The 27,807-nt window shown below is 46.4% G+C and overlaps 1 protein-coding gene across 3 annotated transcripts; it reads left to right on the forward strand.

Annotated features, from left to right (window-relative positions):
• Positions 1–183: 183 nt before the first annotated feature.
• On the forward strand, positions 184–27,807 carry usp36 (ubiquitin specific peptidase 36). 3 transcript variants are annotated; one of them, XM_084438845.1, is made up of 20 exons: positions 191–276; positions 2,091–2,219; positions 7,485–7,750; positions 8,081–8,302; positions 8,440–8,550; positions 11,725–11,827; positions 11,977–12,044; positions 12,147–12,217; positions 12,353–12,435; positions 12,528–12,780; positions 12,903–13,003; positions 13,087–13,225; positions 14,109–14,471; positions 15,013–15,234; positions 17,581–17,702; positions 20,711–21,631; positions 22,484–22,686; positions 24,246–24,443; positions 24,777–24,892; positions 25,489–27,807. In XM_084438845.1, the coding sequence occupies exons 3-20, from the start codon at positions 7,498–7,500 to the stop codon at positions 25,618–25,620; spliced, it is 3,681 nt and encodes a 1,226-aa protein (XP_084294971.1). In that variant the 5' UTR covers positions 191–276; positions 2,091–2,219; positions 7,485–7,497; the 3' UTR covers positions 25,621–27,807. The 3 variants fall into 3 exon arrangements, with proteins under 3 accessions (XP_084294972.1, XP_084294971.1, XP_084294973.1); XM_084438846.1 differs by lacking the exon at positions 2,091–2,219 and having other exon boundaries at positions 184–276; XM_084438847.1 differs by lacking the exon at positions 25,489–27,807 and having other exon boundaries at positions 24,246–24,514; positions 24,777–24,826.

A 27,807-nucleotide genomic window follows, 5' to 3' on the forward strand; every position in this document is an offset into this window, starting at 1 on the left:
CTATCGCTTTCCGGACGTCACATTGGCTATTTTGTTGCTCCATCAGCAGGACAGAAGATTGACCACTGATTGGCTGGTCACACGAGTGAACGAATCGTCTCCTCCTGACTCGCACTAGGATTGGCTGCAGCGTTACGCCAGTCATCGTTGCTCACGCCCCTCTCATAATGCAGCATGGGCGAAAGAATGTAACAAAATGAAGGAACTGTTTGCTCAAAAACGTAGCGAGTGCCAGTAACGCCAAACAGTTCTTGATTTCGGATGATTAAACGAAAGGTGAGTGTTCGGTCAAAATTTAGCTACAGTACGTCGATGATGATCAGTTCAACGCGCATTTTGTCAGCCTATTTTATAACGTAATCCCAGTGTGACCAATGTGAGGGTGGGCAATGTAGAGAACCACATTGCAGCATTGAGACGACGCTTTCGCCACGTTAGCGGACAGGCTAACTAGCAGCAGTAACGTTAGCTAGCTAGCTAGCAAGAACAGATATCAAGCTGGCTAGTTACCGTGGCTTACAAGGCAGTGAGTTGTCGAAAAATCATGCCATTGTATTTTTTTTTAATCATGCTTTGACAATACGTAGTATTGAAATGTACAACGCTGTTTGTTTGAAGCTAAATATGTGATACAGTAAAGAGAAGCATGACCAAATGGCTTGCTAGCTAACGTTAGCCAGACTGGTCCGCATGTAGCTAACGTTAGTCAGCTGTCTAGCCCTCGTTACTGGAGCTACTAGCCTCTTGCGACTCACATTGCTGCCCACACAGCTGCCGCGTGGGGAGTGGGGGTACACGTTTGCAGACACGTTGTCATGTAGTTTGCGACGTGTTGACATTAACATTACTGAACATTTGATCGTAACATTGGGTCATTGGGTAGGTAGTTAGCCGCCTACATAGCCGTGACGCCTAAACGTCAGTTGAAGTTAAATTAAATGTTGCTAGCTGGGTCTAGCTAGTCTCAGGCTCAGATGCCTAGCTAGCTCACTGACTAACGTTAGCTATATCGAGCAGTACCACTAGTAGCTAGACGGTACTAGGTAGTTAATGGCTGCGCTAGTAATGGCTTTTTTGTAAACACTTTGTAGATAGGTAAGTTTGTGACCCACTGCAAGTTGTCAGTGCACTGCCAAGTTTTAAATGAACACTTGCTTGAGATTCCAGAAATGCCACTCACGATTAAGCAACACACTAGGAGACATTTATCTCTGCAGTTGAAGTGGCCCCTCTACAGATGAGAATCATTCATAGACTAGGTTTATGAATGTCTACACATAGAAAGGAAAGTTGGATGGAATGGAAATGTTACCTACATGTTTTATCGAGTCTTACTCAGGTGTGCAGTGATTGAACCCTTTTGCTAGATTGAACCCTTTTGCTAGACTATCGTGAGTAGGGAAATGTGTTGACCTACAATAATTAAGTGTATCCAGCACGATTGCCCAGTTACGTTACATACATGCACTGTTTTTTCTTTTCTTGCCTACTTGAAGGAGCTAGCATTGAAAGGTCTACTATTCCATGTCTGTTGCAACTGTAATGTAATCCTCAAATGTTACTAATGAGTGACAGTAGGCTAGTCAAGTTCCTCAGAACACATAGCCTGGTGATTAACAGTGTGGTCAGCGTGGCCCTATCCATATCCATCTTACTGAAGCAAGAATCTTGTCATCAAACAAATCATAAGGAAAACACACACACAACCTTTGTACCTGTGTTAGTCCATGGTATTAAGGGGTTGTTAAGGTTTTCATAAAAGCCATGGGGCAAGGCAAGTTTATTTGTATAGCACATTTCAGCAACAAGGCGATTCAAAGTGCTTTACATGAGACATTAAAAGCATCAAGACAGTGCAAGAAACACATAAAAGGTCATATAAAACGCAAATGCAAAAAGCTGTTTAAAACAAAATGCAGGTGAATTTTATTCATAAAGCACATTTTAAAAGCAACTCGCATTGACCAAAGTGCCGTACAAATTGGAGCAGGCAGTACAATCACAATGAAAAAAGACAAAAAACACTCACATGAGCAATGCGTAAAATTAATAAGTGTTAATAACATTATGTTTCACCCCTATTGGATCAGGCAGGTGAATAAACCGTACCGATTCCCGTCTGGTGACTGGTCCTCCAGTTACGTCACTGCAGTCAGCTGTGCCATCTCCCCGTGGGCTGTGTCATTCTTAATTGTATCAGTACCAGGCAGCACATGAAGGTTGGTGTGCCCTTGTGCATGCTATGCATGTACAGCCCTCCCTCCTTCCCTCCCTCCATCCCTCCCTCCTCACTACGTCACTCCCCCTCTGATGAGCAACGCTCTGATGCTCCCCCTCTCTGCTATTGGTCATTTTTGTGAATAAATGTCCAATAGCCTGTCTCCAATCTGTGTTCAATTGTCTGTGTGTTTATCTCTCTGTTGTTGTCAGTGCTTTCTTGCTATGGACATATGTTTTATTTTTTACAGGCCCTAGCTCGTGAAGGATTTCTAGTTGTCTTTTATGTTCCTCATAAGATGGATTACTCTACCCAGACACTATATCCTAGGTCTAGCATATTACTGTTGAAGGTAGGGCTGGCCCGAATGTCATTTTTTAGGGATCAACTGTTCATTGGTGTTTGCGAAGGAAGCTCCAAACGTTCGTTCTCAAAGAGGGAAAAAAAAAAAAAAAGCGTTGATTTGAAATCTCTTAGTGGTTAATATGAGATGAGCACGTTCCCACTTTCAACTGTATCATGGCTAAGCGGCACGTGCTAAGATTATTCCACAGCAATCGCACTAAAGGATGCAGGCAGAGACGTTTCTGCACTCTGCAATTTCTTTATCGGCCTTGTGAGCACAGAGATCGGCATATGCCGATTTACCTCAAAAGGGCATTATAGTGGTCCAATTAATCTGCCTGCTGATTGGTCAACCTTAATAAATAGCCTTAATAATGGTCACGGAGTGTCTCATGACATAGGCCTTACCTAGCCTATACTCTATTCAGGTTGTGTGCCAAGAAGATGGGTTTGAGAAGGGAATTCTTCGTCTTGTTGACAATATATCCAGCGTATACGCTCCGCTATTTCCACATAGCAGATTTCTTCGCCATAGTGCTTAACAGCGTTACACATACACTGAAGCATTTATAGATTGAGTGTGTTATAGATTTATTCTAATAATTAAGAAAAGAGTAGTCGAGAATCCCAAGGTTCATCTTTGAAAGTCCAAGCTGGTTACCTTTATTCCAGATAAGTTACGAGTTTGCAAAGTCGGGCTCAAAGAGAAAGGAACATCCACCAAGAGCCAAGATTATCAGGAAAACGGAGCATTATAAACGGTGTGGGTGTGACCATACCTGTATATGCAAATACCTCACTAGCCAATTATCAGTGATAAGGCTAGGTCAGAGGGTCAACAGTAAAGTGAACAAGAGAGATCCGAGATAGTTGGGAGGAGGGGACCCTTGGGGGAGGTCTCCTGCCATAAAGTCAATTAGAAGGCCTGGAGATAGGGGTCAGGGCAATAATCAGGACAGCTGGTCACATTACACAATGTCTTACACAGAGAATACACTCATTTGAATGTATCTTACAAGTGACTCATATTGTGTGTGCTCTTTATTTTTTTTAAATTTATTTTGTTCATAACATGATGCAGTTATCTAGGCTTAATAGGCTACCCTATCCTAAAATAATAAACAATTCTGAACTGAGAAACACATTCTGAACATTTCGAGCTTGAAATGTCTGAATTGAGATTCGATTGTCAATACAACGAACCTTTGAACGTTCGGGGCCAGCTCTAGCTGAAGGACTGAGCTAAAAACAAAGCAGTACATCATAGTTGTCAAGGAAAACTCTTTTCTGGTTCAGAGATTTGGCTATTTGCTTTAGTTCATCTGGCTATCCGTATTGTGTTGAGTACTGAGATTGGGCCAGACGTTGAATGATTTCTGTCACTATACACAGTCATCATTTCCCATTGAACCCAGTCAGCCAGCCTGCTGCCACACACACCGGAAATGACCTGCCCGGAGTCGATCACTCCCCAAACGGCTGACACATGCAGACGGCGGTTGAGAAAACGTGCATGCTCTTGTTTTCTGCACAGACGCTGCGTTTTTATTGAAGGGGTTCTGTTAAAGTGACAGTTCTAACATAATTATGTCGGCCTACATGAACGTTGCCAGTGTTATTTTGGACTTATTTTTTCTAGGCTACTTGCGTGTCATCCTGAAGTCAGTGGTGTTCAGATTGCATGATGAATAGGCATGTAAGCTAAAGCTCAGACCACGACCGCTGATTGTACTACATACTGTATTACAACGGCGCAGACATTGTTTAAATGGCATCGCACACACATCACACTTTACTCGGCACACATTATTCTCACCACACTCCATTCTGTATTATATTGATACATGCTTTTGTACTTTTTCTTTGTTTTGCATATACTGGTACTATTTTGTATTTCCACTGCCCTGTCCTGCACCCTGTCTAATCTTGTCTCCATCAGTGTATGCATGTAACGTAATGACGTTTAGCCCTATTTGTGGTCTGTCTACCATGAATCTGAAACATACTCATACAACATAATTTCACTGATCATTCCAGTATTGACCAAGCGGCAGTTTTTGTGCAGGCTCTCACTGGGCTACAATGGAAGGTAATGAGGCACACGTACATATGATGAATGTGCTTTTCTGAGACGGAAAGCACAGGGTGTAATCTTACCAGTCTCAGAATGCTCTCCTGTGAAATGTATCGCAATCCGAGTATTTTTAAGCGTTTGGCTTGACTCGCACATAGTCCTCTGTGGGAACAGTGAAAACAAGCGCCAGGGCAATGCCCATGTCCAAGCCATGCCAAACATGTAAAAATATTCGGATTGCGATACATTTCACAGGTGAGCATACTGAGACTGGTAAGATTACACCCTGTGCTTTCCGTCTCGGAAAACCATTTTATCATAGTTTTTCCAACGCATTTACGTGTGCCCCATCGACTTCCATTGTAGCCCAGTGAAAGCCTGCATAGGGCTAAATGTCCAAGATGGCACACTACCCCTTAAGCTAATTCATGGTATGGATAAACCATACACATGTTAATAAACTGATCTTGAATCATGACTGTGTGACAGAGCAGGCCTTCACTTGTTGTGATGGAGTGGTGAGGTATTGCAATCAGATTGATTGCTGTAGGCAACAGACAACACGAGTATCTGACCTGTGAGTCATGGCGGTTGCATCCACCCCTCCCTTCCTCATTCCCTTCCTCCCTCCCTCTCCTCCACCCCTCCCTCGTTGCCTTCTCCGTTTCTTCTTTCTCCTTGAGCGCTCATGCACACTCCCACTCTTAAACATTTTGCCTCCCTGTGCCTGCTGCTGCCTCGTCTTGCATAACTGCAGGGACAGCCTCCAAGTACCAACCTGGCTCCTAAGAGGCACTTAGCTGTTCACTTCAAGTATGTCCATAACACTGGGCCTCGGAGCCTGCCCTGAAGCCGAGCCAGTCGTGGACAGGAACCCGACTCGGCGGGCGCTAGGCCGAGCTGCAGCGGACTGGATGTAGAGAATACCAGATCCTGTTCCCCAAGATGCGGTTTATGGTAGCTCGCTCGCAGCTGGTTACTCGCTGCTTGTTTTTCCGCTCGTCGCAAGGTTCAAAGATTATGCGCAAATAAATCGGACAACAAATACATTCACCACAGAAACCTCTTCCCAGTAGCCTTGGTGGATCATATAGCAAGGACAACTTTTTTTTTTGCTATTAAATATCAGCCGTTGATAGCTCAGCGCGAGTGAGATTTGTAAAATCAGCTTTGCTTTACAGCGCAGTGCGCACAGGTGAATGAGCTTGGTGATGTGCGCAGCTCGCATTAAAAATGCAGTCTTTCTCAGCGGACCTGCTGCTGCTGTGCATCATAAACGAAACATGCTGTAAAATGATTTGTGGGACTCTAGCCTGCTAGGTACAGTTAGCATACTAATTAGCTAACATTTGTCATGTAGTGTCGGCCCATGAAATACCATGATGGTGAAATGCAGCGGCAGGGATAAGTGCTGGAGGTTACCCTCTGTAGGAAGCTAGCAAAGTCAATGTGGCCCAGCTGGCATAAATGCTCATTTCTGTGGGATAGTTAGCAAAGTATTTTGTCTGTCAGTATATGTCTACGCGACACAAAAGGCTGCACATATGTTTTGAGGCTGGTAAAAAAAAAAATTGTCAGGTAGAATTTTCATCTACCAGACATTTGGCTGTTGAGCTACTTCCACTCAGTTGTAAAGGTGTTGGACAGGTTTATTGATTTTGATACACTTGAGCCCTGTGTGGTATTCATTGCCAACCCTTTCATGGAGGTAGATGTGCAGTAGATGGGGTTTCAGAGCGGATGGCGGAACTGTTCAGTCTCAATCCTATGGAGAGGGAAGTTAAATCTTAAAAATCATCTTCAAAAACGTAAAAGCTCAACAACATGTACAACATTTTGGAGCCTGGTAGACCCAAAAAGCTATAAGAACATTCACAAACCTTCATTTCCTGCATTCTGGTGAATTTTCTGTGCACTGTACTGGATTAGCTTGTCTGCCTAACTATATTAGCCTACATTATCCACTTTCATTGTGTATTTATTTTTAAATGACAAACGGCCTTGAACATTTGCGTGGGTACTTCAAGGCACTGTGACTATAATGTAGGTTGTCAGGCCAAACTTGTAGGCTACTGCAGACTATCGGTTTTATGTCAATGAATGGAGAAGAGGTTCCACACTCCCATAGAGAAAGCATTGTCTGTTTGATAGTCTCTCCAGGCTCAAATATTATGTTGGATCGCTGCACTCTGTAAACTACAGAGTCTGTGCCACTTTGCCGACCAAGCTGGTGTTCTGAGGGCGTATCGACGGGTCAGAATTGACAGGTCGTAGCAGCAATGAATTGCCAGGATTTGAACACCAGATTTTTGAATGAAGTATCCCAGACCCATAGTGATCTACAGCATTAGTTACCGTAGCTTACTTAGTTTATCAGCAAAACTCTCATGGGTCTGGCGTTGAGACTACATGTTTGATATATGTTTGATAACCTGAGTTTGATGAGTTTGAAGTCAAGCTTTGTCCCAGTCCAACCAGTCCTGTGTTTCTGCATCCCTCCTAAGTCAAGATATGGCTGTTTAAGTCATGAGGGTTTAAGTCATGGGGGGAAACTTTTGCTACCACAAACAACGCCACACCTGAGTGTAACTTGCAAATAGTGTGAATGGAAAAAAGGCTGCACTAGAAAAATAATGTGCACTCGCACAAACGCTCCCAATTATACACTGATCAAAGAAATTACAGGAACACCCAGAGGCATCATGCCTATAGAACTTGAGGGGGCACGTGCCCCCTCAGATTTTTTTTTTTTTTTTTAATATATATATATATTTTAGAAATGGGTGCATGTCGTTTCAAATGAGCTACTAAACCAGTCCAACGCAATTTCTCCCGTCTTCTCCTCAGTGATGCCCCAACAATGCCGATAGTGGACAAACTCAAGGAGGCCCTGAAACCCGGGCGCAAGGACTCCAGCGACGAGGGGGACCTCAACAAACTGCTGGTCTCTTCCGCCAAGAAGGTCCTTCTGCAGAAGATTGAGTTCGAGCCGGCCAGCAAGGGCTTCTCTTACCAGCTAGACAACCTCAAGGCCAAGTATGTGATCCTTAACCCCCGGACTGAGGGGGCCTCTGGACAGAGGGCCACAGAGCCTGCCCAGATCAAGAGGCAAGGTACGGTGCATTTAGAGATTAAATGTTTCAATCCACAGTATTATTTTTTTTTTGTCTTTCTCAGCTCACTATGCACAGTTAAAGGACTGGTTTGGTATTTAGCATTATACGCCATGTTATAAGGGGTTTTACGATCATATACAATATCAACGTTTTGACAAACTTTGCACTCGTTATGACATGTCGCTGCTAACGCACGATGGATCTCTAGGTGCATCTAGAAAATCGCCGTGGGACGTTTTATATGTAAATAACCTTATAATTATAACATGGCTTACGCTAAATACAGAACCAGAAAGACGAATGTGGTTCTCCTCACTCCTATGACAGCGTCTGAGAACGTGGTCGGGAGCCAGAGTGATGGGATCCCTGCCCCACAGAAGATGCTCTTCCCAGGGAACAGGCTGTCCATGAGGTGGGAACGTGTGTACAGGGTGGGGGCAGGCCTCCATAACCTGGGCAACACCTGCTTCCTCAACTCGACGGTGCAGTGCCTGACCTACACACCGCCCCTGGCCAACTACCTACTGTCCAAGGAGCATAGCCGTGCCTGTGAGTAGCTCTCTACACGGCTATTGTAGCGTTTGAAGCCCTGAGGGTGTGCTACGTGACTCTGATTTTGTGTCGTGGTGTTGCACCCCTTCTTTATTCGGTGTGATTGTTTAACTCTCTGTCCTTCTGTGTTTCAGGTCACCAGTCGGGATTCTGTATGATATGTATAATGCAGAACCACATCATCCAAGCCTTTGCCAACACGGGCAATGCCATCAAGCCTGTCTCCTTCATCAGAGACTTGAAGAGTAAGAACCTCCTCCACTACAACAGATAGGATCATGAATTAACTTGAGAGCCAGTGTTCGGGATGTTTTATAAATCTTTTTTTTTTTTTTTAATTAAAAAGTATAATAAAAAATATTATACAAAAATGGCGAGGCTCGGCGAGAGAGAGCACCCCGGTTACCGGGCTTGTCATTTTTGGCATCTGGTGGTAGGCTAGCTAGCTAATTCAGGGCAAGACGGATATAAGGTGTTTTTTTGTTTGTTTTTTTTAAAGAAAAGGGATGAAGGCGACGAGGCGCGGGCAAGGCTAGAGGAGGCGGCGGATGAGTTCTCTCCTGTCGCTGTAGCAGCAGATGACACATGAGAGTGCCACCGCCTCGTCTACAAGCTCCGCCGGGGGTGGGGTGGGGTGGGGGGGGGCACAAGAGAAAGCACCACGAATAATTGATAGTCTATCGTGTAAAATAAATTGATAAATAACATGCTTATTAGCTAATCATCACATAAAATTTGAGATTTGGTTAGCCTTGATTTTGTCTGGCATATGCTGATTGCATCCTCAGATCGGACTGGAGAGGAGAGAGGAGGAAAGAGCAGAGGAGATGGGGAGTGTGACAGGCAGGTGACACTCCCAAGGAGCTACTGTAGAGGTGAAGGAGGAGGAGAGTAGGCCTATCAGATAGGCATATAGGACAAGAGTTTACACAGTCTGTCAAATTCGTCACAGTTTAAAAAGAGAAATAGTGACGGAAAATACACAACATCCAAGAGAGAGAAGTGACAGTTGCTAGACCAAAAACTATAAACTGAAGAAAGAAGAAAGTTCTGCACACGGTTTCCAAAGATCCCAAGTGATTTATTTAAAGCACAACGTTTCAGCCAGCGTGGGCTTCTTAAGGTGCAAGCGTTGAGCTTTAAATAAATCACTTGGGAGCTTTGGAAACTGTGTGCAGACCTCTCTTCTTTCTACAGTTCAAAAAGAGCCCTTGTCAGAGAATAGAGACGGAAGCTTTGAGACCAGGGTGGGTCAATTTTCAAAATTAGCGATATACAATCTAGAATATGACTGCATCATCAACGTCAAGGGAAGGGCTCTTGTATTTGATTTCATGCTGTGAAAGCCAGCCTACCTGACCGGAACCTTGTGGTAGAGCACAGTGCCTCACATCGATCTTAAACATTAATTTTACCCTGGAAGAATCTGGTGGAATTATCGGGAGAAAATCTAAAGATTTCTGGGGATAAGCAGCTAGGTAGTTAGCGAGCTATTGATTGCAAGTAGCCTATTTTGTTCAAGTTGAGTTACAGTAGGCCTTTATGTAAAATTTAGCATGCGCCAAACTCAAACTCTTCTTGGAGCTAAGTTGATTCTTAGAAATGCCCCTGCTGAGAATCTATTGATCAATATGGTATAGGATAAAGTCTCATTGTGTGATGACTCAAATCTTTTATTTTTGTCATTGTCAGCATAGTAGTGCTGAAATCCAAACTGGCCCCTACTAATAATTGCAGCGGCTGGCACCCCAGACAGGCCTGCGTATTGGCTTCACGGTTCACGTAGCTGGAGGTGCTCCCGAGACTCCGGCAGCGTGACTCTAGCGATGACATAACACCCCGAGTGGAGGTGTGTGATGACGGCAGCTGGCGACTGCAGCAGCACATGGGAGGAGCTGCAGCAGCCCGTAGACTGAACACGGTAGAGGGAGCAGGGCGGCTCCTCCTCCTGTGAGCTCACCCGGATTCAGAGAGGCACTGGTGCTCTACTCTCGAGGGAGTACCTCTCCTCCTCCCTCCGCTATCGTGGCTTTGTCCACCTCTCCCTCCTCCTCTATCCCCCCCCCCCCCACACACACACACACACACACACAACCTCTACCCACCTCTCTCCTTATCTATTGCTGCAGTACCCTCTGTTTCCTCCTGGGTCCCCCCCCCCCTACCCCCCTTTCCGATGCCCTCTCTGTCTCCTTGTGACTGCGGGCTGGGAAGCAGCATTAGCGCAAAGCATAACATTTACAATATACGGCCTTCTGTGCTAACACGGTCGCTTTTTACATTACCTCGGAATAGAAGAGACGGGCTACACCTTTTCTTTCACTCCTTTCTGACACCTATTCTCTCTTCTTTCTCACCTCGGCTCTCATAGTTTATCGGTCTGTGTTCCCCTCTTCTCGCTGTCTGGTGGCAGGGGACTCGGAAAGCACCGAGCAGGTCATAAGCATCTGTTTATCTTCCGCCTGAGGCTATGGGCTTTTTAACGATCAGGTTATTATGGCGGCTGAGCCCCCGAAAAGTCGTCGAGCCGAATCATCAGTCGGAGACCCTCAAGTCGACTGAGATTCTTGAAGTCAAGTCGTTTTTTTTGCTCTGTCAAGATGCGCTGGTGGGCTAAGACGGCATACCTGCCTTGTGATTTCTATAGGACATACCTGCCTTGTGATTTATACAGGACAGGCCAATCATTCGTATTAGACCTAGGCTATTACTGGAGCTATTTGTTGTGCAGTAAAAGGAGAATTAAGAGTGATATAGAGGAGGGAAGGCAATCCTTCACCCCTCCGCTGTGAGCCTGGACGACTGTGAGTCAGCAATCACCTGCATTTCCCAAACGGAATATCGCAGCACACAACTGCTTTCCTAGATCAATCATCTTGATATTCGCTGGAAAAAAGATTTTCCCCACAGACAGATTGAGCTCTAACGTCCACAAAAATGCTTGTGACAGCCAAAACAGTTCCTTGTTGACTGCTGCCCAACGCATGAGCCTATTCGTGCACGCTTTGAAATGCGCAGTTGAGGAGACTTATCGTCAAGTCGTCCAACCTTAATGTAGGCTATGGGAAACACTGCATAAAAACATGGGGGCATCTGAAGTACATGGACAATGTGGGCTAGATGATTCATGTTTAGCAAGAAAACAGGCGTCTTTTATTGTGCTGCCTGCGAGTTTGAGTTAGTTTGACAGCTGTCCCGACTCCCGCGGTCTCCCCTCAGCCTAACGTTAGACATATGGGGGGGAAAAAGGAGGAACGAATCATTGAATCTCTGGTTTGAATAGGCGAATTCGACTCACAAAATTCGGAGTCGGGTACAGCCCTAGATATCATCTCATCAGTGTAGTATCTCCCAGCAATAGATCAGAGGTCTTTGACTGTGACATAATATAATGTAAGTGGTATGGTATGTTCTTTCAGAGATCGCCAGGCATTTTCGCTTTGGGAGCCAGGAGGATGCCCATGAATTTTTGCGCTACACCATCGATGCCATGCAGAAAGCCTGCCTGAACGGCTATCCCAAGTAAGCTTCTATTGATTTAAAATGAGCGAGTGGGTGTTGGAGCTCTTGAGTGCTTCTAGTCTGAGTTAGCGTATGCTGGTTAGTTACATAACCGTGACTTGGGTCTCCTTTACCCTGTATTTTCTCTTCCCTTTCTCTGCTATTTGTAGGTTAGACAGGCAGACACAGGCCACCACCTTGGTTCACCAGATCTTTGGAGGTTACCTCAGGTCACGAGGTACATCATCCCAGATTCACTGCGATGGCAGCCATTTTGAACGACGCCCCAAATTGCAATCAAATTCTGAGACCACATTTTTGCCCGTTCTCTCTCTTTCAGTCAAGTGTTCCATTTGCAAAAGTGTGTCCGACACGTACGACCCTTACCTGGACATCGCTGTCGAGATCCGGGTAACTCGCTAACACCTGTACTCTCTCAATCCTCCTTGAATAATGCATGTTTTTTTTTCTCTGTCGCCTCAAATTAACTGATCTGATTTGTTTGATGGCACAAGCGTTTCTAAGTCCTACCTCTGTCTCTTTCAGCAAGCAGCAAACATCGTCAGAGCCCTTGAGCTATTTGTCAAGCCTGACGTTCTCAGTGGGGAGAACGCTTACATGTGTGCCAAGTAAGCTCACTGTATCCCTTTTGAATTGCTTCGAATAGTCTACTGAATTAGCATTACTGCGGTGAACATTCACTCTTCGCTTTTCTCATCAGGTGTAAGAAAAAAGTTCCGGCCACAAAGCGGTTCACGGTCCACCGGGCGTCCAACGTGCTGACCCTCTCTCTCAAGAGGTTCGCCAACTTCAGCGGAGGGAAGATCACCAAGGACGTGGGCTACCCGGAGTTCCTCAACATCCGCCCCTACATGTCCCAGAGTTTGGGCGACCCCGTCATGTATGGCCTCTACGCTGTGCTGGTGCACTCTGGGTACAGCTGTCACGCCGGCCACTACTACTGCTATGTCAAGGTGAGGAGTTTGGGTGTGCCGAAGCTCAGATTCGTTTTTTCCCCTGAAGGCTTGCTAGTTCCGCAGTGCGGTTTAATGTGTTAATGTCCCTGAAACGTCGTTTTTCTTCTTTGCACTTGTAGGCCAGCAACGGGCAATGGTACCAGATGAACGACTCTATGGCCCATTCTAGCAACATCAAAGTAGTTCTTAACCAGCAGGCCTATGTCCTCTTCTACCTTAGGTAAGCTATCTGTCAGGTCATTCTGATCCATCTGCTGGATTTCGATCTGTCTGATGTATTAACCCAACAACTCTGTCTATAAGGATCCCCGACACCAAGAAGAATGTGGACGGGCAAATCACAAAGCAGGGAATGGTGCATTCTGGGAAGAACAGTGTGTTGGGTGAGCAGCTGAAGAAGAGCAACCTGAACGGGCCCCTCTCCTCCCCACAGGTCACCAAGGTATGGGACATGATGGTGGAAACCGTCCAATCGTACGAGGCGCAGACAATTTTACAGAATGTTTAGTAGCGGGTTCTGAATAGGCAGTAGGTTTCTCCTAGAATAGGCAGTAGGTTTCTCCTAGAATAGGCAGTAGGTTTCTCCTAGAATAGGCAGTAGGTTTCCCCTAGAATAGGCAGTAGGTTTCTCCTAGAATAGGCAGTAGGTTTCCCCTAGAATAGGCAGTAGGTTTCTCCTAGAATAGGCAGTAGGTTTCTCCTAGAATAGGCAGTAGGTTTCTCCTAGAATAGGCAGTAGGTTTCTCCTAGAATAGGCAGTAGGTTTCTCCTAGAATAGGCAGTAGGTTTCCCCTAGAATGTTTTTTTAAAGCCTGGTGGTTTGCACCTGGGGGGGGTCGATGAGCGCCAGGCCTGTACGATTATAGGGGAAACACTGTAAAATGCATGCAGACTCAGGGTTTTTCCAGGCTCAGAATGGGTCTTTGGGGGGGGTGCGCAAACAATTTTTGGGGGAAACCTCCGTTTTATTCTGAGTAGCCTACCAGCATGTATAGGCCTATATTCTTAACTGATCTCTTAGTAGTTGTTCAAACCATAGACAATGCAAGAAAGAGGGATGGGTTGCACTTGAACCAAGCTATCAAACACATTTGGAGAGGATTTGAACTTTATATCATATTTTTATTCTAAATTTTTTGCATTTTAGCACTGATGATTTTCCTTTGGCTCTGGCTAAAATCTCTTTGGGGGGGGGGGGGCGCCGACGCCGTAAAATCTCTTTGGGGGGGGGGGCAAAAAACCCTCTATGCAGGAAGAACCCTGAGTCTATTTCCCATAGTGCTTGATAATCTGATGGCGCTCTGCTGGGTTTGTCACTTGCACAGAAGCTGGAGCCCTCCCAGCTGCGTAAGATCCAGTCCATGGACGGGGGCCTGGGTTTCCCCTTGTCCAGGAACGGCGTGGGCGTGGGCCAGCAGCCCAAGCTGTCCAACGGGATGTCCTCCGTCCACGGACCCCCCAAGGCGCCCGGCGGACCCACCGTGATCGAGGAGCCCTTCAAGAAGCTGAAGAAGCCCTCTCCCCAGGGCCAGGCCCAGTCCCGCTGCAGCACCCCCGCCCCCTCCAACGGCGTCGGGAGATCAGAGGGAGACAGGAGGCATGCTGGGAACGACGGCCGGGGTCTGGCAGCATCTACCTCACTCAAGTCCCTGTCAGACTCCTCCTCAGCGGACACCTCCGACTCCAAGGTACACACACATTGCGGTAACACTTTACAATAAAGGTACATTAATAAGCATTAGTTAATGCATTATTAAGCATTAAGTAACAGTTAACTAATGTCTCTATTAACCATTTACTAATGTTATTTATGTTAACTAAGGTTAACTCACCTAACCCTAACCCTAACCTTAACTAAGGTATTAATTGACATTAGTAACCTAACCTAACCCTAAATAAGCATTAGTTAACTAATGTTTTTTGTGACCCACATTTCCATTACATGTCCATTTAATGGACAATAAAGTTTATAACCCCCTCCCCTCCTGCAATGGCCGTATTTGGAACTGGAGTGAAAGATGAAAGTTGGATTTAGAGTTGTTTTTTTTAAGAGATGGGAGCAAGAGAAAGCTGGGGTACAGTCTCTGGCTGCACCTAAAGAGATGAAGAAGACTTTTTCAGAAGGCTGGGGATGTTGACAGACTCCACTTATTGCAATTCAATTTAAATTACTTGTGATTTGGGTATGTTATTTCGCTAGAACAACACAGTTGTCATTGTGTGTGTCAGGATTCCGTCGGTCCTAAAAGTGCGCCCGTCGGGGAGACCTCCGCCCCCCCCAGGAGTGGCTCCAACGGTATGGCGTCCCCGGCTAAGAGCGTGGAGCGCGTCGGCACGGAGGAGCAGAAAACTGTCAAGCTAAAACCGCCGGCCCTCAACAACATAACGTCTGAACCCACCAGCACCATGTCCCCACCACCCGCCAAGAAGCTGGCGCTGTCCGCCAAGAAGGTATGACGAGCCGGCTACGCTGGCGGTGTCGCAACACCCTGCCCCCTCTCCTCTGTCTTGTCTTGGTTGCCTGCTGCCTAAACTTCACCCCTGTCCCTTCGTTGTAAATGTCCTGTTGATATGCCCCCATAAGGCCTTGACACACCAACCCGACATCAAAGAATTAGCGCCGACGAGGACAACTGTGGCGTCGCCTCGCGTCGCCTGTTTCAGGGCCGACACGTTTCACTTGAACACACCAAGCGGACGACAGCCAGCAGCCGACGAACGTGTACGTTACGCTCGCGTGAGACGAAATAACTCCACACCACCAGGTGGCAGTAGGCTAGTCTGTATCGTCAAGGGAAAACGGAAGACCGCCGTATGTGTAAACCGTAAACAATGCGGCGTTTGTTTAGCTACAAATACAGAACTCTCGCTCAGCATAGATGGTCATCTCTGAGAATGTCGACTAAATTGTGTGAATTGAAGAGGTTTGGTAAATTGAAATGAGCACAGTCGTTATCAGCCCCGGCTCCTTGTGTTGTAGACCAGAAGAGACGTAGGTGAAGGATAAGGAGAAACCGCACAAAATGGGTGAACGCATGCACGGATCCTACAGTGACAGTCAGGGGACTTTCCCGAACTTGTGTCAAGAGCTAGAGATAAATATCCAAGTTTAAAAAAGTTTGCTCGGCTCTTTCCTGATCAGCTCCACGAGTTGAAGGAACTAGTCAGTCCACTCATCCAGAGACAAAACCACGAACTACTGCGATTATATCTCCGTAGGTAAACGTCTGACGATTACTGCGCTTCTTGGCAACAGGTGAGCTAAAGGGTTAGTTACATTAATTTTACAGCATTTTTCAGTTTGTGTATTATGTTTTCTGATGGTCAATGACATGATCTTTTCCGTCTACATCAGACTAAGTTATTCCACGTATTTTACAAAATTTGTATTTTTTTTGCAAAGATATTGAGCTTTTCTCCATGTTTTTTTTTGTCACCGTAATAGTAGCCATATTAAATATCACTGGCCTGAGTTTGCCTTGTTTTTCGTCACTTCCGTGACTTCTGTAAGCCAATCACAGAGATCTCTCTGTTCCCGACGTGCCCGCTCACTCCGACGCCGATTACACACGCTCAGAAGTCCCGACTAGTCCCGAAAATTCGAGCCACCGACACTGGCGAGCACATTCGAGCACCAACTCGAGCCACCGACACTCACGACGCTCACGGACGTTCGCGACGGCCGATTATCGGCCTGGTGTGTCAGAGGCTGTAGACTGCAGGTCATTTGAGAGACTGGTACACAGCAGGGCTCCAGACTAATTTACCCTGGTGGTAGTGCTGCCACTACGTTTTCCAGTTGGTGGCAGTATCTCACATTGGTAGCAGAAAAAAGTACGTACAAAAAAATAAAACGTGCAAAAATGAATTTTTATTAGCCTAGTTCTAGTTATTTTAATTTCTAGCCCGTACTTAGTATAAAATGTCGACTGACTGCAGTTTATTTTGTTAACGAAGTGCTTACAATAACAAAAACATCCCCTTTTACCGCCCTGTCCCCTTTACAAGAGACCCCTAGAAGCCCCAGGGTCCGCAGATGACCATCCCCTTTAATTTGGTGTTCTTGCCCTTTGTCCCTGGGTGAACCAAGTGCACTCCCCCTAAACTAGGAGAGGCCTCAACGCTGCTTCTGATAAGGTCCTCCGCTGTGTATGGAGAGGTGCTCTGACATCCCATTTGATCCTCTTTTGAGGGGGGGGAAAAAACGCCAATGAAAGTCAAATGGCAGCATTGCCACCAAATGGGCTCTGTGCACCAGCTCCACTACTTCCTGAAAGTCACTTGGCATCTTTATTTCCTGTCCTATATGATTGGCTTAAGTGATTAATCAGGTGTGCGGAAGACCCAGCGCATACCTGATTAATCACTTAATCCAATCATATTGGACAGGAAATAAAGAAGCCAAGTGACTTTCAGGAAGTAGTGAAGCTGGTGCACAGAGCCTATTATGCATTTTTGCCACCAAATTGTTGCCAGTCTGGAGCCCTGTACAGAATTAGTTGGATTTGTTGTAGTCAGCGGCAGAATGAATCCACTTTGCTCCTGTTTAACCGAACACATACCGTAGTGCTGTTGTTTAGAATTTCTTTGTCTTCTTTTCCTTTAGTTTCAGTTCTTTTCTTCTAACCATTTCTAATTCTTCTCTGCCATATCCTCCTCTTTTTGTTCTCCTCCCTTCATTTTCCCCTCTTCCGTCTTTCGATGGTTACCTCCTCCTTATTTGACCCCTTCCCTTTTGTCACAACCATGGCAATTTTCTTTAGACCACCAAGTTTTTATTTATGTCGATAACTGCAGGCCAGGCGCAGCCGGAGTCCGAGCAGCACTGATGCTCCGCCCCCTCTGCCGCGCCAGCGTGACCCCACGCATCCAGCTCAACTTCACACTCTCACCTCCACCTCACCCCCTTACACTTACAGGTATGACCCCAACCAACACACACACACACACACACACTCTCACCTCCACCTCACCCCCTTACACTTACAGGTATGACCCCACCCAACACACACACACACACACACACACTCTCACCTCCACCTCACCCCCTTACACTTACAGGTATGACCCCAACCAACACACACACACACACACACTCTCACCTCCACCTCACCCCCTTACACTTACAGGTATGACCCCAACCAACACACACACACACACACACTCTCACCTCCACCTCACCCCCTTACACTTACAGGTATGACCCCAACCAACATACACACACACACACACACACACACACACACACACACACACACACACACACACACTCACCTCCACCTCACCCCCTTACACTTACAGGTATGACCCCACCCAACACACACACACTCACCTCCACCTCACCCCCTTACACTTACAGGTATGACCCCACCCAACACACACACACACACTCTCACCTCCACCTCACCCCCTTACACTTACAGGTATGACCCCAACCAACATACACACACACACACACACACACACACACACACACACTCACCTCCACCTCACCCCCTTACACTTACAGGTATGACCCCACCCAACACACACACACACTCACCTCCACCTCACCCCCTTACACTTACAGGTATGACCCCACCCAACACACACACACACACTCTCACCTCCACCTCACATGACCCCACCCAACACACACACACACTCTCACCTCCACCTCACCCCCTTACACTTACAGGTACGACCCCACCCAACACACACACACACACTCTCACCTCCACCTCACCCCCTTACACTTACAGGTATGACCCCACCCAACACACACACACACTCACCTCCACCTCACCCCCTTACACTTACAGGTATGACCCCACCCAACACACACACACACACACTCTCACCTCCACCTCACCCCCTTACACTTACAGGTATGACCCCACCCAACACACACACACACACACTCTCACCTCCACCTCACCCCCTTACACTTACAGGTATGACCCCACCCAACACACTAGGGCTGGGAGTCCGAACTTCGGGATTCGAATATAATTCGAATATTGACAGAAATACTGGTATTCGAACGAATATTAGGCAGCCCTTAATATTCGAACCTGTTATAGGCATAATTTTTTGTAAATGTGTTGGCTAGCAAACGTTGCTTTTGATTCAGATTCAGAGGGTTTTTCACGCCTGGTGAAGTTGCAATCGCGAGCTCATTAGCAAGGCTATTGGACACCTGGGCTCCTGTAGGAGGTGACGTTAGTTAGCACGCGTTCCAGGCAACCCGTAACTCGTGTTTTTCCGACCTCCTACACGTGAAAATGCTCTGGAATGGCAGTCAAACCCGTAACTTCCCACCCGTGAACTCGTACAGATCGATGTAGGCTACTGCCATTCCAGAGCATTTTCACGTGTAGGACGTCGGAAAAACACGAGTTACGGGTTGCCTGGAACGCACCATAAACCCAAGCATGTAGTCATGCCTAAACACTGACTAAACTCTTAGTTGCTACTAGTTAGTCGCATATTAGTTTGGTGTCTAATTTCGGTTGCACCACGGCAATTTAGGCGTTGTCTTAACTAGTAACTACTAACTAGTTACTAAAAAATAGTCGTTGTATGACTGTGACGGCAGGATCCAAATAGCCAATCGGTAAGCAAGTAAAAATGTAAACAAGGAGGTTGATCGCCCTTACCCAGCCCTTACCAAGGAGCTTGGGCCGTGTCCGAATGTCCATATTACATACTATATAGTACATACTGCAACTCGCCTACTACATGCGATTTAGTACATACCTGTACTACTCCACGAAAACATGTTTAGTATGCGAGATAAATGAAGCATGCTTCACGAGTCATCCAGTGAAAGCGACGGGCTCCGGCTCACAACAATATTGAGCTAGCCAGGCATTTGAGTTGGTCATCCAACACGCTCGATCCTCACCTTTCTGTATAATCCCAACTGTGAAATGGATGTGATAATAGTCCACAAAATATTCTTCCTTTGCCTCGTTTAGCACCAGCTGCAACTCTCCTCCAAATGCATTATCTCCGTTAGCAAGGCTAACGTTGCACTCGGTAGCTTGTGCTTATTATTATTATTATTATTATTATTGGGGTTGGTGCTTGTGCAGTGGAGGGGTTCTTTTGGGGGAGTTGGAGCCGTTGGATTGTTATGCTTAAATGATCCTAGCCAGCTAGTTTGATAACCTTCTTTGATTCAGACATAGCGTAGGCTGCCTGGTACCGTCCACTGACCAGTTGCTGGTTAACTATGAGAGGCAGGATCCCAGCCGACCGTTGCTTCCCCCCAACCCGCAACGGAGGGTTATCAGCTGGGCTGGGACTCCCCTCGCAGTTAATCTTGATATAACTAAGACATCTGATAAAAAAATCATTCTGAAAACATCATTGCTTATCGATATTGCCTATGATACAATGCCCACTAGTGGACAGAATGTGCACAACTTTATTTTAAAACCTAGGTAGGTCTTTCTGTAAGAATTTAATGGTAAAAAATATTATTAATAATAATTCGAATATATTCGAATATTATTATTAATAAATAAACGAACTTCGAATATGATTTTTGGGCAAAAGTCCCAGCCCTACAACACACACACACACACACACACACTCTCACCTCCACCTCACCCCCTTACACTTACAGGTATGACCCCACCCAACACACACACACACACTCACCTCCACCTCACCCCCTTACACTTACAGGTATGACCCCACCCAACACACACACACACACACACACACACACACACACACACACTCTCACCTCCACCTCACCCCCTTACACTTACAGGTATGACCCCACCCAACACACACACACTCACCTCCACCTCACCCCCTTACACTTACAGGTATGACCCCACCCAACACACACACACACACACACACACACACACACACACACTCTCACCGAAAATGTTTACCCTAAATGTTGTCTCCTGTTCTTCCTTCTCCCCAGGGCCGGTCCATTCCATTCACCTAAACATCAATCTCCACCTGCAACCCAGGTCCACTCAGGCAGCCCGCTTAAACACCCGAGTCCCCAGAAACAGCCCCCTCTTTCCACCCCGCACAAACCAAACTCCAGCCTCTCTCACCAAACCAACGGGATTCAGTCCCACTCTCCAAAGACCTCCGAACCCGCCCGCCACCCCTGGCCCGCGTCCTCGGAGCCGCTCCCGAACAGCTTCCCGGGGCACATCGCCTCTCCACACCCCAAGAAAAAGAAGAAGAAGAAACGTCGTCATTCTGAGGTGGAGGGAGAGCCAGAACCGGCCGCCACGCCGGCCGCCCCCGCCGAGTCCGAACGGGAACAACCCGCCAGCGAGCCAGAACCGGTAGAACCCGTCACCCAGCCGACACGGGCGGAACCTGCCAGCGAGAACAAGAGGAAGAAAAAGAAAAAGAGGCAGAGAGAGGAGGAGGAGGAGGAGAGTGAAGATAAGGGTAAGAAGAAGAGCGAGGAGGAGGAGGAGAAGAGTGGAGAGAAGAGGAGGAGGAAGAAGAGGCAGAGAGAGGAGGGGGAGAGCGGGGATCAGTCCGTGAAGCAGAGGGAGTGCGTACAGTCTCATCTGGAGCTCCCGTCCCAGGAAGAGGAGTGGTGTCATGGGGGCGCCTGGAGTCTCAACCCCCCTGCCAAAGCTGCCCTGGAGCAGGCCAAGCAGCAGCAGCCCCAGGCCCAGCAAGTACAAGCCCCGGCCCAGCCTGGGGAGGCCACATCGTCTCCCACACACCCCCGGTCCGAGTCTTGTCAGAGGGAGCAGGGCCCCGACGCCACAGAGGTCCTGAAGAAGAAGAAGAGGAAGAAGAAGAGAAAACGGAGGAGACTGGAGGACGAGGGCCTGGAGGACAAAACGTCAACAAGATCCGTTTTAGAAAGGTCAGTTGGAGTCTAGCGTGATGTGTCATGCCTAAAATGCTGAAATTCCAATTTCTTGCTTCTCCTCCACAACATGAAAGACAGGGCAGTCACCGACTCCAGCCACTCAGTCATGGGCATTTAGGAAGATGAGGAACGCTCCACGAATTTGCAAGGAAGTAGGCTAGCTAGGCTATTCAGTATGATCCCGCAAGTAACTCTAAACTGATGTCATTCAATTTTCTCTGTAATCCGCAAAGTCTGATCGTTAATTCCTTGTGTCAATTATGTTTTTTATCACCAACCGCACCAAAGTTTTGCTGTTACCAATGACATTGGCTGCGTTTCCCGAAACCTTCTTAGCGCTAAGAAGCTCTTTGAGTTGCTTGCCGAAACAAGCAAACGGGAGCCTTAAGAAGACTCAGAGCTTCTTGGCGCTAAGAAGGGTTTCGGGAAACGAGGCCATTGTTGTTGATAACGGCAAAGTGTTACACAAGTGTCCTCCTCTTTGCTGCATCTTCCATGTAAGCTACATGTTCGTTTTTTTCTCCCTATTATTCATTTATTTTACATTAAATACACACAGGCTATGATTAAATGGGAAAAGTCCCATGAAACATCAAAACAAAAACAACATTAGTTGATGTGCTTGTCTACAGAGGCTGCACTGTGGGCATCAATCCTCACTGTGGGCATCAATCCGCACTGTGGGCATCAATCCGCACTGTGGGCAGCAATCCGTACTGCACTGTGGGCATCAATCCGCGCTCCGACAATCACCTCGACCCGCACTTGTTTTGGCTCTAGCAGTGAGTATTCTTGTTTGTGGACACGGTGTTAAAAATGTTAACCGATATTTACATTTCACTGCAGTTCTGGGACAAAGGACAAACTTAGTAGAAACAACGCTGGAGATTCTACGGAGCCAAAGAGAAAGTTGAAGAAGAAAAAGCGGAGGCTGAAAGAGGAGGTGAGCCTGTGGGAGGAGAGCAGGCGTCCAGCTGGCTGCCAGGACAGCGAGGCCTTTTCAACAGAGAGCCCCGCAGAAAACACCAAGACCAACATGGACAGTACAGGTACACTCACTCGCTCACTCGCTCACTCACTCACACTTTCTCACACTCACTCACTCACTCTCTCTCACACTCACTCACACTCTCTCGCTCACTCGCTCACTCTTTCTCACACACTCACTCACTCACTCTAGCTCGCTCAATTACTCTCTCACTCTTTCTCATACTCTTTCTCTCTCTCTCTCTCTCTCTCTCTCTCTCTCTCTCACACACACACACACTCGCTCACTCTTTCTCACACACTCACTCACTCACTCTAGCTCGCTCAATTACTCTCTCTCTCTCTCTCTCTCTCTCTCTCTCACACACACACACAGCGGCGGACTTACATATCAGACAAAGATAGGCAATTGCCTTGGGCCCCTACCTACAAAGGGCCCCATAAACACCTCATAAAAGTATAGTTAAGAATTATTTTTATTAACTTTTAGCTAATATTTATTTATTTCTAAAAATACATAGCTAAATGGTGTCAGAATGCCTAATTCATGAGTGTCTCAGTCAGACCCCTCCCCCTCCCAGTCTCTACATTGGACTATTCCATTACTGCTGCGGAAATTATTCTCTTCACACTCTTGGTGCACTATTTCAAAACGGAAGCAAATAAGCTAATGTTACCCCAGCAATGCTGAAAAAAGGAGGAAGCAGGAGTGAACTTAGAAAAACAGTTTCTTTTAGCAAAATTGCCCAAGGCTTTTTCACGGCGGCTACTGGCAACACTAACAAGAGCAGCAAGAAGACACTGCTTGCGCTAGTAGTAATGCTTGTAGCGAAGACGGGCTACCTGCTACCTTACAGGAGAATCCTCCTTCAACATGAGATGGTAACGTAGCTGATGAAGATGGTGATAACGCATAACAACCAATTAGTGAGTAGCAGTCACCTTACTAAACATTGTCAGGTGAGTTTCTTCCCCTAGCATTAAGTCAAGTCAAACGTAAGAAGCCCGATGACTCATAATCAATAATTAGCTAGCTAGCTAACACTAGCTTAACATGAGCTAATTAACATTATGTGAGTAAGTAGGCTCGCTAGCTAATGTATCTTCTCAAAATAGTTAATAGTTATCTTACTGACATCTTGTCAGCAGCATTGCTGTCTTTAGTAGATGGGCTAGTATCAGTGTAATGCCATCTATCCAACCAGTAAAAATACCAGTAGAGACATTAATAAATAAGGGTTGAAAAGGGTAGAGAATAAGGGATGTTTAGGGCCAAACGTTTGTGTTTGCCTTAGGCCTCAAAAGGACTGAATCCGCCCCTGCACACTCCAGTGGACAAGCTGCAGTGAATAAGGTGCTGTCTTGTTGCCATGCCAACATGAAACCTGCAATCTCACCCCTCCCCATTTGTTTTATTTATTTTTTGCCGGAAAAAAACTTCAAAATGACTTCCCCCCTCCAAAACCCTGTGCTATATGATCTGAACAAGCTCCGCCCCTTTTTGTGTGTGCAGACATGTATTTAGTGATCAGGTTCCAAAAGCTCCCGTCTTATTGCTGTACATCTGAGCCGGTGTTATGCATTGTTGTTGAACCGCGTCCCCCCTCCCCCCCCCACCTAGCTGCAGTGATCGTGTGGGACAGCCAGGTGAAGGACGGCTACAAGCGCCGCCAGGCCCCCGCGGCCGACCAGGAGGGCGGCGGAGACGCGCCCCCGCCCCGCCCGCCGCCCCGCCCCTCCGGCTGGGACGGCAAGAAGAGCAGCAGCGTGGTGGAGGAGCTCCTGAAGAACTCTGCGGACACGGCCTACGGAGCCCAGGGTGAGAACTTTACGAATCAGGCCCCCCGGACCCGCGGAGAGCCTGGGTCATGACCGTGTCTTACACGCCAAGTATGTAGCTCGCCTCTGATTGGTTAGCGAAATCCCATAGTGTAGCTGAAGTATTGCTGCTGGCTACTTATACATCCAGATGTCTGTAGTGTTTACTGATTAGGCGTGTGTCTGTCTCTCTCTCTCCTCTTTCTCCTCTCTCTCTCTCTCTCCTCTCTCCTCTCTCTTTCTCCCCTCTCCCTCTCTCTCTCTCTCTCTCTCTTTCTCTCTCTCTCTCTCTCTCTCCCTCTCCTTGTCCTTCTGTGTCCTTCCGTCTGTCCAGTCCTCAGCTGGGAGGGAGAGGCCTCGGCCATCAGTAGGGACGCTATCGAGGACGCCCGCTATGCCAAACACGACACGGTGATCGATGAATGGGATGAGGACTTTGACAGTGGAAAGGTGAGAGGGGGGCATGATCACAGCTGACCAAAACCCCATACAGACATGGGTACCACTCTTATTTCGGTTGAGTAACGTGTCGCTATTTAAGACATGACACTGACTGACCTTCACCTTGAATATCATTTAAAGTAGCCTCACTGAAATATGTGACCATCACTGGAGGTTTGGTCCTGATGTAGGGCAAGGTCATTTTCGTGTTTTTTTCTTTTTTCTTTTCTTTTTTACAGATTATGAAAGTGTCAATTGTAAGCTTTCAGATGATGTGCCATATATTGAAATATTTGAAGATATGCTTCGTGAATGTTGGTACACCTGAAATCACTAAGCAGAGGAAAAAGGGCTTGAAAGATTCAGAGCTGTTCACACTTCTTGGCCACACAACATATTTTGCCCTCTAGCGCATTGAGGACTGCCTACATCAGGACCAAAACCTCAAGCGGTGGACACATTTTCTGAATATTATCCTAGTCAGCTAACATGCAGCATGATATCACTGTTAAAAGTAAAAAGCTATGGGAATACTTTATCACCGTTCCAACACTGACCTTTTCTTAACCTGACCCCTCACTGTGTTTGAATGAACAAACGAACAGGTGAAAAAAATGAAAAAGTACAAACGAGAGAAGTGGAGAAGTGGGAACATCTTCCAGAAGATTCAGGACCGGAAGAGCATGTGGTCTGTCACGCCTGGAGGAAAGAAGAGTGGTTTTGGCTTCCGGCGCTGAGGGGGCCTCTTCCAACCAAATCGCAGAATATCACGACACAAAAAAACTGTACAATTTACAGTATGACTCTTGACAGTTGAGTTCAGTTGATACCCTGATTGCAATATGACAGGCTTAACCAGTGAGGTAGATATTTTGTAATGTTTCACTGATGGAACTGACCGACATGAGATGTCGTCGTCATCGGCGTCGGGATTCAGCTACACAGCAAACTGACCACTTCTCACCGCAGTAAATGGCTGGAGCTGGTCACTGCCTATCCAGCTATTTACTGTGACCATGCAGCTCCCAACAGTAGCGCGACAGCGCCATGTGTTTAAAATTTAAATCTGATGTTTGAAACTTTGACCCTAGATGGTAGTTCTGGAAAGCTTGTATCAAATGATGTGCCCTGTATAGCTAATTTGTGTGAAAGAAGCGATATTTGATACATAACCTTCACCTATATTGGGTGAAATGTATCTATCCTATAACACGGAGGACTCCTGTGCTGCTACTTTTGGCAGAGTAATTACCTTGTAGGAGAGAGAAGCATGGACTCCAATGGCCTTTTTTTCCATTGAGGCAAAAATAGTAAATTGGCATCAGCGCACAACCCTGGACTCGGCTGTCTCCAACTTAGTTTAGCCCTGTGGTGCCCAATACACCATCTGACATGCATCATTATGGCTTGCTACACACTTTCAAGTGTGGCTAAATCCTACAGCTAGCCAACGGGGGTTGATCAGATGCTCTTCTCACACCTTGTAGCCTCCATTTTGTTTTAGATTTGATTAAATATTTTAGTTTTTATGCCTTTTATGTTGTATTTCATTTTGTCACAATGCTTCCTGGTATTTGTGTAGGGCCTCAATTTTCTCTGCTGCTGTTTAAAACCCTTGGACATACTGTACCATTGTTTCATTTGCTTGCTTGTCAACATACCTTTGCTCCTACTGAAATGGCTCCATTAATGTGGTTATGAATAGAATGAGCATGTGCAGGTGAGAGGATGAGGGTGGTTGAAATGTGAACAATTCGGGTCTGTGAATAACTTGGACTTAAGTTCTCCAGTGTAGCAACCCATGTACATCCACTGCTTGTATCACCTCTCACCTGCCCTCTGCTCATCTGTGTTATCATATACATGTTATTCAATGATTATTAGTGGAGCCGATTCAGCAGCGTCCAATATGTCAGTACCATGTCGATATGAGTTACTGGCTTTAATATGAAGTTATTTAGCATGTCCCATGCCCAAATAAAAAGGGTTACATTGTCCCGGGCATTGTGCTAGATTAAGGGTGTCCCATGCTACTGGTTTGATCGTTTCGCCAATCTGAACTTCTATGCAATTGTTCTCCGACAGTCCAACTGGTTACCTGGAACTGGGCTATGCCTTAGGAACCCAGTCATCCTACAACCCGACCACCTCTCTGACCCCAACCATACTTCTCTCCTCCCGCGTCCAAATACGCCGTCTCCCCAGACCCTCGCTCACACCATGTACATTTGTTCCTTGTAGACAGTTTTATACTAGTGTATCCGGGTGGGGAGGGGGGGTATTCTTCCACTTATCTGGGCACACGACGTACAGTATGTAGATATTCAACTCATTCTAGATCGATGCTTTGCCAATGTAGTAGATTGTTCAGTCCACCTCGTGCTTCCTGTGCTCCTCGTCTTTGCTGTACATAGTTATCCACCCACTTTCATTCTAGAGATATTGCCTTTAATCGGCTTGAAAAGTATACAATACTAAAGTATGGGATACTATACTATTATGAATATATTAATTTAAAGAAAGCCTCACAAATCTTTAATGTGCTAATAATACTCAAATCGGTTGTATTTAAGGGTCGGTGGACTGTAAACTTGAGAATTTATCTGCAGATGTTTGTTCATTGGTGCATACATGAGAGATGTCTGTTTTCATGTGAGACCTAAACTGTTACTGTAGTGTTATACAGTACAGGAAAACAGTGTCTACAGTTCCAAGTTCCATAGAATGTTTTAATGTTGACTGTGAATTAACTATGAAATTAGAACATGTTCTATTCTCAAGGATACTTAGTGACACAGAACATTATACCGGTGTGAATGAATGAATGACCCACGTTTGCGTTGATGGTTCTATATCTTGCACCGCCTTTTCTGACCACGGGGGCATTTCATAATGAAAAGGACTCTTGCAAAAACATAACATGA

This window comes from Borostomias antarcticus (assembly GCF_949987555.1).
Source record: "Borostomias antarcticus genome assembly, chromosome: 5".
Lineage (NCBI taxonomy): Eukaryota > Metazoa > Chordata > Actinopteri > Stomiiformes > Stomiidae > Borostomias > Borostomias antarcticus.